Source organism: Harmonia axyridis, chromosome 2 (assembly GCF_914767665.1).
Source record: "Harmonia axyridis chromosome 2, icHarAxyr1.1, whole genome shotgun sequence".
NCBI lineage: Eukaryota > Metazoa > Arthropoda > Insecta > Coleoptera > Coccinellidae > Harmonia > Harmonia axyridis.
This window is the reverse complement of record NC_059502.1, coordinates 23,095,035-23,106,964: the sequence shown is the minus strand read 5'-3', so window position 1 is coordinate 23,106,964 and position 11,930 is coordinate 23,095,035. Positions and strand designations below refer to the sequence as shown.

General features: G+C 33.2%; 1 protein-coding gene across 3 annotated transcripts; it reads right to left on the bottom strand.

Annotated features, from left to right (window-relative positions):
- Positions 1 to 1,216: 1,216 nt before the first annotated feature.
- On the bottom strand, positions 1,217 to 7,771 carry LOC123672471 (RNA exonuclease 5). 3 transcript variants are annotated; one of them, XM_045606571.1, is made up of 6 exons: positions 7,574 to 7,771; positions 7,184 to 7,411; positions 6,399 to 6,871; positions 3,898 to 4,125; positions 2,945 to 3,329; positions 1,217 to 2,149 (listed from the first exon to the last, which is right to left on the bottom strand). In XM_045606571.1, exons 2-6 carry the CDS (start codon positions 7,378 to 7,380, stop codon positions 1,513 to 1,515), a joined length of 1,920 nt encoding a protein of 639 aa, XP_045462527.1. In that variant the 5' UTR covers positions 7,381 to 7,411; positions 7,574 to 7,771; the 3' UTR covers positions 1,217 to 1,512. The 3 variants fall into 3 exon arrangements, with proteins under 3 accessions (XP_045462527.1, XP_045462524.1, XP_045462526.1); XM_045606568.1 differs by having other exon boundaries at positions 3,898 to 4,134; positions 7,574 to 7,764; XM_045606570.1 differs by having other exon boundaries at positions 3,898 to 4,134; positions 7,462 to 7,583.
- Between the last annotated feature and the right edge of the window lie 4,159 nt (positions 7,772 to 11,930).

Sequence of the window (11,930 nt, the reverse complement as noted above, 5' to 3'; positions counted from 1 at the left end):
CATTTACTCAGGATCTATATAATTATTACCCGATCACTGTTTCCCTTATGGATTAAAATTAAATATGTACTTTTCAATTAATTCCTCTTTTTGCTTTCTAATATAGGATAAAGGGGATTTTTTTGAATCGAACATTTCTATGTATAATAGTATATTATTCAACGAGCGGTAATGTAGGTCATAACTCACGCAGATGATGTTTGCAGCACGAGCCGCAGGCGAGTGCTGTAATTCATCAAGTGAGTTATGACCATTACCGCAAGGTGAATACTATACTTTATCTACGACTATATCCATAAATACTATGAAAAAAATTCAGACTTAGAATATAGACAGAAGGAACGGGAAATAAACAAATGTGCTCGATCCCGTACAAGAGAGATGGAAACTTATTGCCACCAATCACAATCGAACTAGCTTCGGCTAGCTCGAATCCAGTATTGAGTACAGACATAGAACTTTATTGAAAAACCTCAATAGTTGCCTATAAAAATGCATTAAAAAAAATACCAAAAAATATTCCCTGTAAACGATGACTTAATGATCTTACTGCTACACCAACCTTGAAAATTTTTTCGGGAAATTAATTCTATATGGTAACATTAGCTGTTTGTCTTTTTTGAAATGTAAACCTATATAATATTTCATCTTCACTATCTTAATTAATCGTTTTCAGCAAAACATTCACAATAAATAGATATCAACTTAATTTGAAAATGTCAAGAGTGACATTCCTCCCCCCAATAACAATAATGGAATGTTCCCTTTCGGCCAATCGAATAGAAGTATAGAAGCATGAGTTATAGTAGTGATTTATTATAACTTACGCTGTTTGTTAATAGATACTATTAATTGCTCAAAAGCAGTTGAATAATGAATATATAATTCAATAGGAGTAGATAAAAAAATTTTAATTGTGAATTTCAAAAGTAATTGATATAATTTATTCACAGATCAATTAATGCTTTAGCAATATGAATTCAGTTAGTCCCAATTTAATTTCATTTAGTACCAGTTTGGAAATGATTATTTTGAAGTTGAAAATGTATATATTAAGTTCAATTTTGAAATTTACAGTTTAGTGGCACCGAGTAAGACACCACCAAATTAATTGTATATCTGCTGTGTAACTTTGGGACTTATATTTCGAGTCGACTTATTTTTTTAAAATAAATATAGGTTCTATTTGATGCTTGAAGAATATTGTAAATCAAAAGAAGATACAAGAAAAACTTTATTAAAGAAGTCATTAAATCAATATGATTTACATTTTTATATCACTGTTTAATTTCAAAAACTAGGTCACCAACAGTATGTGATTGATATTAAGAGTTCCAAGATTCAATTGAGATGATAATACAGAATAATATCAATGTTGATGTGAGCAACTAACTCAACCTAATATTTAATATAGATACAAAAAAGGAAAATTCTATTAACATACAAAAATTAATTTAATTGTGTAACATAATTCTTCATTACAATTTAAATATTATACAATGGTTTCAACACTCAACAGTTACCTCGCACTTGAATGAAACAACAAGCATTACCTCCATCTTTTTGACCTCCAAATATCACAATGCATAAACCAGGAGCTGCTGTATGATTATAAATATCCTGAATCCATTGATCTACTGTTTTAATAGTTTGTGTCGCATTCTTTGTATCTAATTGAGTTTCTGGTATCCTAATATGAGCAATATTCAGTGATTGTTGTAGAACTGCTCCACAGAATTTTTTAACGACATCCTTGTTTGAACTTTCGGAGAAAAATTTTATTTTAGAATCTGACTTAGCCTCTGAACCCTTATCCACATAATATTTATATTTGGCACATATATCTTCTAAAGCTGTGAGAGATGCAGATTTTTCCATTCGTGTCACTTGCTTCAACATACTTGTGGCATAGTTGCGATTTCCTAGTTCTGGATAACAACGGAACTCATTCTCTATACCACCCAAAACAGCATCCCCAAATGTAATTGATTTTGTTAATTTCAGTTGTGCTAGTTTTAAACTTGCACTGCTGTCTTCAGTTGAGCAATGCCCTTTTCGACTCTCCTGAATCTTTTCAGATAAAAACTCTCTTGCTAAAGTTTGCAATCTTGTTTTTCGTGTTCGATCACCAGTTATGTTGAATATAATGCTGTGAAAGAATATATATTTAGTTTTATAAATAAATTCATTGATTAATATTATGTCTTTTCAGTTACATAAGACATTTCATTTAGATAATAATAATCCTCTAACGAAAGATATAAATCATATGTTATACATATTTTTTTCAAGAAGGAATAAATAAGAATTCAAGATTTGAAGTGTTCTCAATTTTGACAGTGATGATTAACAAAAAAAAAAGGTACTCTAGAAAGATAAAATAATATTAGTCTACCCTTTCTGGATATTGTTGTGACTGTGAGAAAATGGCGAATTATTTTTTGATTGATCTAGAAATTCATAAAATTTCAGTAGATGTCTTCTTCCTCTCTAATCATAGTATCCAACAAAAGAAAAATATTTCTATCAATTTGCTGCACAGAGCTCTATCACTCAGTCACAACTCATAGCTGAAGTGACTGCTAGGAAAATATTTTTATATGCTGATTTTTGAAGCATGCATATCTAAAAATTCATTTAAAGACATGCTTCTCTTACTTTTCACATTACTGTTACCGTAAAGTTCAAGAAGAAAGCGTTCTCCAGCTTTAGTAATGATCTCTGGATCAGCGTTTTGATTTTTAAATGCGTGTGAATTTGAACTTTTTCAGAGTAGCAATGAGCAATGCAAACATTATAGTTTTATAAAACCAGATTTTAGTCCCTCAGTTGTTGACGATAAGTAGTTTCAGCATATCATAATTATAGTTAAAAAGTTGAAATTATTCATCAAACTAATCACAAACTATAGATTTTGAGGTAAAATAATGATCACAAATCTCACCTGGTATCAATGATATAAGGATGCATCATTTTTAGTGCATGTAAATCATTGCTCAGTGACTGACCCACTAGAATGGCATTAGCAGGCAGTATTTTCCTTAATGCATCTTGAACATCTTTGAGACGTGTGGTAACATTCTTCATGAGCTTTGGCGTTATACCGGAATACCTTGTTAGGTAGTCAACTATTTTATTGTGGGGTTTTACTAAAGTTTCATAGAAAACATTCAATTTTTCATCAACTATGGATATTCGGGTGAGTTCTAAGTCGCCTGATGATGTCTTGCACATTTCACAATCGATACCAAACATTGGACTTAAGGGAGTAACCTCTGAATACTTATCTTTGGTCAAAACATAGCCATCATATTTATTCTCCATTAAACCTGAAAGTTAAACAATGTAATGAAAAATGTATATTATGCTTGTTTTAAAATATAAGACAAAATTGAAATACATTTAAATTTTTTTCCAAACAAAAGAACCTTTATAAATTATTATGAATACAAAGGAAGAAAAAGTACGAATTTCAAACAAGTATGTTCAATACTACTTGGTACGTACTGAGTAACTAGCGCCCTTTATGAGTGTCAGATGTAAAAACAAATTCATGGGATGTATCAGCTTCAAAAAAATTTTCATATAAAATTTCATTAGAATGTTGTCAGTAGTTTAATAAAAAATGTGTATAAATTTTTCTCTTCAACGCCCTTTATTTTGAATATGGATGGCGTTAGGAAAATTGTTTACTAAGAAAACCCCAAATATTTTTCAGTTTTCTACCCATCCTAGAGACGAGTTCACTTTTTTTTTTTTTTGAAACACTCTGTATATAGACTATTACTATAGTATTACGCTAATAAAAATTCCGATTTTATAACTCAAATTGAGATTACCACTTTACTTTGAATTGTATATTACTGATGAGAATTCAATATATAACATTATAATTACCTTTTATCGGGAGGGGAAAGTTTTCTTCTACAAGTTCCCAACCAGATAAGAGTAATTGTGTTCTTGGGAACTTGTCTGTAGGGGGAAGTTCTTTGTCATAGTTTTCGGAATTGGACAAGTCCTCTTCAATGGGGAATAAATTTCTCACCGTATCGAATAAATCCTCACTTTTCATTACAGCAGATTCTAAATTACCATATTCATTAATGAATTTTTTCATTTGAGTACCTGTAAAAACTCAAAGAAATCATTAAAAGAAACAACTTGTGATTGAATGGATGTTTAATTGACTTCTTATTGGTCACGATTACTTCGAATCAGTGTAACTTGTCGAAAAGGCTTAGCAGATGCTTTATTTGTCCCCACAGCAGCTGATCAGACCATAGAATATTGGCATTACTTTATTAGAAAAGCCAATTGCTTTTTGTAGTAAACCACTAATGATTGAATGAGCAAACTTATAGTGTATTCGACTGGCTGCACCAGTGCAAATTTGGTCGAATTTTTGTCGAGCTAATTATATTTGACTGGTCTTGTACAATTCCTAGGCAGACCAAATGTCCATGCGACTGGTAATGGCGCTCGTTGTCAATTCGAATATTTTAAATTTTAGCACTGTAATTTTTTTATTCCAAACGCGCGCGGTCCTGTCATAATTGGTTATGCCAAATAATATTTGTGTTATATTGAAAAGCAATTAAAACTTCAAATTCAAATACTAGTCAAATTACAACGAATGATCATAGATCACTTTACATAAGCATCGTGCCAGTGCAGTTCCACAAAGATCGCATTTCTTGCATGCTCCAATTTCGAAATTGTTGAAATCAGAGCAGCGCTACAATACTCTAGCTTCGAATGAGAGCTGTTCAGTCGAATGTGCTATCAATTTCAAAGCAAAACTTCAAAACCGTAAAATGTCAAAACACGTGTATTTAAAAAAAAATTAAATAATAATCAATAGACAGAACATTTGGAAGAACATAAAATGATGATAGAGAATCTAATAATTCACCTAAAGATTTGAATTATATTGTAAATACTTATTGTCATATCGTCGGCTAAGAGTGTAAATCTGCTATGTCCATAATGAACAATTTTACAGAAGACCAAAAAAACCGTACAGTAAGTGTTATAATAATAATAATAAGAGAGTTTATTCATGAAAATACATTCAATAGAGTTTATTGAATGTATTTTCATGAATAAACTCTCTTATTATTATTATTATAACACTAACTGTACGGTTTTTTTGGTCTCCTGTAAAATTGTTCATTATGGACATAGCAGATTTACACTCTTAGCCGACGATATAATAAATGGATTATAAAATATCTAAAACTGGAACAATGAAATAATATTTGATGATATTGATGTGATCAGCTCGAAATTTCTCACATAAATAAAAATTGTTATTTACTATGAACACCCTAATTTTCAACTCTATTGGTTATGTATTCACGAAAATATTGGGTAATTTTTTTTCGATATTCTTCTTGAATTTGCTATGGTTCTGGTTAAGTTATCAACACGAAATTTCGCACAGGTATTTAATTGTCATATTACATTTAAATGAAAATTTTTATCTCGACTGAACCAGCAGTTTCAAAATTAATATGAAAATAAATTTCGAACGGTCATTATTTACGAAACCCCTAGTCGGATTTTGTCCATTTACGAACTTAAATGCGGCATTTGAGATTCGAACCAGCACTGAAAGATTGAAATTTCTAGGTCCTCCCATTTGGTAGTTATCGTGTTAACGGCCGGATAGAATTTTAGGACAAATTAGTCAGAAGCGAGTCGAACCTTATCTTTTGGGACCATTTCCGACTCAAAATTTGAAAAATACAGACATTACTACGAAATAATAAATCGATCGTTCGGAGAACAAAAATGCATCTGCAATTGTAAAGGACAATTCTTAAATCAATAATACTTTTCAATGCAAAACAGGAAAATATTATTGACTTATTTCTAGGTACTGCTGTAGTGAATGCTCATAATATTCTATTCTATAGAAAAGATAAAGGCGAAAACGAAGCAATCACTGAATTCAAAATATATATTATGGATTTACTTCAAACTTTAAAAAAGGAAATGGAAAGCCCAACAATGTTGTAGCTTCTAGCTTGATCTAAAGAAGGATGAATATCCAAACTTTCCCAAAAAAAAGGGCTGGCTTCCAAAACAAGAATATACTGCTGGGGATTCTAATGGTTACCACTTCTAATTCGAACTGTGATGACAATACTATCACCATACTATTGTTTGGATTTTACTACCAAACATAAAAATTGAAAAAAAAAGTCACCAATTTCTGTGAAATATTTCTATACAATATAGGATAGAAAACATATAACTTAATTTTTTGAAATTATATTTTTAATTTTTTTCCTCTCACTGGCCTGGCTGAAATTTTTACTATCTTTTTACCACTAGGGACCACTATCCATGAAAGTGTTAATGATATTTCTAATATTAAATATATAATAACTTACTTGTAATTGGTACCATGGATATTTCTTTAACAATGTCTCCTCTATAGGAGAATGGGGACAAAACTTCCAATTTATGTTGAAATTTAGAAGACAGGAATTGAAAGCTACTTTCATAAGAACTGAAATGATACATGGAGAGATTTTCAATAACAAAGATATTGGTATTCAAGAGCCTGTTGTATTTTTCCAAACAACACCATCTTGCAGGGGAATAAGGAGCATGTACTCCAATTTGTGAGTAAAGTATTAAATGCTGCACATCAGATAAGAATAATGGTATTCTGTTTTCAGTGTCAGTTTTTAGAGAAGCATTATCTCCAATTTCTCGTAAACGAAAAGTGGGATGTTGCCTCATTTTTGATGTTTGTTCTCTCAATCTCTTTTTTAACGCAATGAACTCTTCACCTGATAGTTTCACTTTACCAGAAGATCCAATCAGTGGCGGTTTTTCAATATTTTCTTCAATATTTTCTCTGAAATATTAATTTATGGGTAAATATAAGAAAATAACGAGTAGCTACAGAAGATATTGATAACAACATTTTGAAAGAGGATTTTCAATTGCTTCCCATAGAAAACTTTCATTAAAAGAAAGTAAAAAATATCAAACATCAATTTGGTGCAATTTCACAGAAATATAATACTTCTATAAGATGGTAAAATTTAACATTCCTTGAATCTTGAATGCTCATAAATATCCTCAAATTTGTCATGAACTGCATACAAGCACGTAAATACTTTACTTATATATGAAGGGCTCAAATATCAATTGTCAAGTCACTTACAATTCTGTCCTCAAACGTTTTGGTTTTGGCTCAACCTCTATATCAATCGAATTGATTTCAGTAACTACAGCTTCCAATTTTTGTTTCTTTTTGAGAGCACGATCATATTCATTCAATTGCGAGATTTCCCATAATGCTGCCATTTTTTTCTTCTTGTTTTCAATTCTCTGAGTTCTCTTTGATGATGTTATCTTCATAATTTAGTAAGTAATTCCACAAATGATTGAACTACAAAATAATAATTGAATATGATGTTGTTGAATAGGTGCTCAATATACCTAAATATAAATGAAATATTATTCTTAAATTTGCCACATTAGTGAAAATAAATAAATAATATTTGAAACTTCAAAACCATGGTTTTGGAAATGAAGGAATATTCGAACTCACCTTAGACATTTGGGAATATAAGAATGACAAATAGACAATAATAATTAGATTCGTCACGTTTTATTTTTATTCATCCACTTTCGACTTCAATAAAATGATTTTCAACCAATCTTTCATACACATGCTCCGAAGAAAAAAATTATAACAAGAATTTTACAATATTCACGCTAATAACCTTTAAATGTCTAAGCAGTCGAAGACATAAGTCACAGAATAAATAAATAACATAGATTTCTTTTTTTCGTGAATAAACGGCTTGAAATAAGTTTAAGATATATTTGTGAATAATATTTATAGCGTATTCGACTGGCTGCACCAATGGGAACTACTTCGAATTTTTGTCGCGCTAATTATGTTCGACTCGTAGTGAACTTAAAACATACAGTCTAAATTTATGCTCGGCTGATCATGCATGTTCCCAGGGCAGAGCAAATATTTTTTCGACTGTCAATTCGAATATTTTAGCAATCTTTTTCGACGATGCCAAACGCGCGCGTTCCTGTCATAATCATTGATTATGTCAAATAATATTCGTGTTATGTTTAAATTCAAATAGTACTCGAATGACAACGAATGATCATAGAACGTTTTACACTAGCATCGTGCCAGTGCAGTTCCACAAAAGTTCGCATTTCCTGTATGCTAGCATGGTCCAAGTGCGAATCAGAGCAGCACTAAAATGCTCTAGCATCGAACGAGAGCTGTTCAGTCGAATGCTCTATTGATGCATAGAGTCCCGTTTTCTATGCATATTAGACACGAATTCGAGTGCTCCTGGGCTAACTCTATGCTCCAATGATTTAAAACTAAGATGCATAGAATACCTGGTGTGTTTACTGATTCGATTTTGTTTCAGACTTTTTGAGAGACCCACCTGTTGCTTTGGTGGTCTGCTTCACCAGAGTGCTGTAAGGTGGCGCTCTTTAAAATTTTTCGAATTCCCGCATCTGCCTGGTGCCGTTTAAAAAGGAAATACTGATTTTAGACACTGCAAACATTCACAATAAATTACAATTCAGTTCATATCGAATTTTTACTCAAATGAATGGAATATAATGACAGACCATAGAATATAAAATATTATTGTTCTATACTCAAAGTTCACGACAAGAGCGTAGAAATAGGGGGATACTGGGGGTAATTACACGGTGCTCCTAAATTGGAGATACAAATGAAAATGACAGATTTCCGGATTATTTTAAGAAAAAAAGTCCTATAACATGAGTCCCTAAACATTTTGTTTTGAGATACATGTGTTGAAGTTCAAGTTATTTTCTCGATTAACCTTCCCTTCACAAGATATTTAATATGAATTGGCCATAGATATTCCAGTTTAAAGTTTTCACTATGTGATATGCTAATTTTGAATGCAAATCTACAGGGTGATATATTTTCTGGAAGGATGCCTGCTTCCTTCCTCCGAATCTATATTTTGGTGAATGGCTGTTAGTTTAGAAAAATGTAGAAAAAAAACTCTGGTCCAGTACTACACTTTTTGGTTTGTTATAGTTTTGTCGTATCTGCTATCGATTTCGAGAAAAATCTCTAGTAATCCTCTGGAAAATCCAAATTATTTTTGAGATCCAGCTAGTAAGCTCTAATGAATGCATTAATTATAAGTTGTGGTATTTATTTACCTAATCTGTAGCGAAGATTAATAAGTATTTGATAAACTGTAAGACACACTAGAAACAACCTGTATATGGAAAGCAAAGCCTTTGTGGGCTCAAAATTATCCAAGTAATTTCTCATTTTCCTTCGTAACTCTTATTTGAGAACAAGGTAAGAACAACCGAATTAGTAACAACAAAAATTATTTCGAGTAATTTGGTTCAAACTTCATTATCAAACTTTTTTTTCTAACATTACAGATATGAATAAAAGTTGTCGTCAAAATTTTTTTTTTCGATTATCCCTCCCCAAGAAAAAAAAAGATCTACGCCCTTGGTTCACAAGAGTCGAGAATTGAGAGAAATGTCAAATGTAAACGATGTATGCGCCATCTGAAAAGCCCGCGATCCCTCGAAATCAAGTAGGTATAAATCCGAAAAATCTCCCGTTTTGTCTAAAAGTTTTACAGGTATAAGTAGACACACCAGGTATTCTATGCATCTTATTTAAAACTTAACGCTTCATGGAAAACAATATCAGACCCAAGAGGCAGCTATCACTTCCTCAACAACTTCCTTAACATCAGATTCAACCTTTAGTTGTCCATGATTCCTCACTTTTCTAAAAGAAAATTTCCGATTGAAAAGTCAGATTAGGTAAAATATCAATCATTTGGGACAACCAACTCAGAATCACAAGCGCCTAAATCTTTAGAAGAATTTCGATATTTAATTTTGGAAGCGGCTCATCGATCTATTCCAAGAAAATGTCTGTCACGCGCTTCTACCTACAGGAAATCATAGTGGAGTGAAGAATTGTTAATATTGGTAAAAGAGAAATTGGAGCCCTTCAAAACCTATCTAATGAACCCATTCATGGAAAAATATCTTGAAGCAAAGAAAGTCCAAGCTCATACGAGAAAGAGAATCCGACAAACGAGAAGAGATTCCTTCAGATCTATTTGCGAAAATCTATCCCTACGTGACTTCAAAGAACCCTGGCCGAACTGAGGTCCAGTGTCCCATTGTTCATCCGCATCGTTCTGGAGAGACTCAGATCCTCAGAAATGCAGACAAAAATGTCGCGAGCCTGGCAGGTGGGGTTCCTCTCACCATAGGAATATTTGGTGTTGGATTTCCTAGGTGTGTTAACCTTAATGCAGTTAAGTCACCACAGTTGAATAATATGTGTTCGACCGTTTCATCAGTGCTCCTGCACCAGCGGCATAGAGAGCAGTTCGCCAATCCCATTATCTTCAAATGTTTAATGATCAGGTGGCCAGTCAATGCGCCGGTTACCAGACTTAGTTGTTTCCTCTCTAGCAACAGGAGTCTTTTAACCTCAGGGCGCGAGGATGGCCTCTCAATGAGAATCATCGGCCACCTTAGCCCATCTCCTGTGCTACATTCCGAGGAAAATTCGTTGTTCAGCCAACTCCTGAAAAAGCTTCTGACAGATGTGCGGCAGATTATGTTTCTTAAGGAGGATGAGTTGGAAATGGTGAAATGGAATCGCTCTCGTATATTTTGCATTCCATTCTGAGGAATCAGAACATTCTGATCAAAGAATTGAAAAGAAAATTACTCCAGACGCCGCCCCAAGTTGCAATAAAATTCGGCAACGTTCAGCAAAGCGAACGCCGACAATCCTGATGAGTACATGTGTTTTTTTAGCGCCAATGACTCGTAAACAGCACTATGAGGGGATTACGCGACATCAGGAGCTTTATGAGTATAATGCATAATGTGGAACCTTTGGGTTTTGATGTTGAATAAATTTGTCGGTTTTCCTTCCTGTTTTTGCTGACCGAATTAAATCTCATTCGGTAGTCTGATCTGAATTTCTACACATATGATTTTTGTTGATAAAGCTTGAAATGTCGCCCTTGGATTTTGCCGCCCTGGACGACCGCCTATCTTGCCTACCCCCCTAGCTACGGCCCTGCCCATTCAAGCCAAACAAAAATTAACCGGGATTATAATAATAACACTCATTTATTTTCAGAATTATAATAAAGAACAAAGAGAAAACAGGTCAACAATTCCCAATTCAAAAGAAAATGGGAAAAATGATAAATTCTAAATATAGGTACCCCAGATCTTCAACAGTTTGATAGTAACTCCATTGATTTCTCCATCTCTTCGCACGTTTTCCGAAAATAACTTATTTTCACCATTCTAGAACAGTGAATAAGCAAAATTTCAGGCACTGGGATGCATGTTATTCCTTCAACTCCATGAAAAACCATTCCATTCACCTACAGGCACAGTTTGGTCTGCTTTGTCTCAATTCGAAGTGATTAGCCCTTATTTTTTCGAGGAGGAAAATATCACCGTCACAGTAACTTGCCAGCATTGTGTGTCAATGTTGGAAACCTTCCTACAGCCTGAATTGGAGAACTTGCTGAATAACACGATCTGTGTGTCATCTGGTTCCAGCAGGATGGTGCTACAGCCCACACAGCTCAAAATTCATTAGCTGTTTTGAGACAGATGCCCCCAGGGAGACTGTTTTCAATGCGACTTCTTTCTTTGGGGCTACCTTGAAGATAAGGTCTTCAAACATCATCCACACACCCTGCCAGAACTCAAGCAGCGAATAATCAAAGAAATCCGGTCCATACCGCTCGAGATATGCCGCAGAGCGGTCGAAAACTTCCAAAATCGACTATATCAGTGTGTCGCTGTTACAGGTCGCCATATTATAAGTGATATCGTTTTCAAATCTTGTGAAGAAAATAGTAATT

Coding starts and splice junctions, on each gene's coding strand:
- LOC123672471 (XM_045606568.1), bottom strand. CDS start 7,380: ATGAAGATAACATCATCAAAGAGAACTCAGAGAATTGAAAACAAGAAG. Junction 4,135..6,398: donor ATCCATGGTACCAATTACAA/GTAAGTTATTAT, acceptor GATTTCTTTGAG/TTTTTACAGGTACTCAAATG. Junction 2,150..2,944: donor CCTTATATCATTGATACCAG/GTGAGATTTGTG, acceptor ATTCTTTCACAG/CATTATATTCAACATAACTG.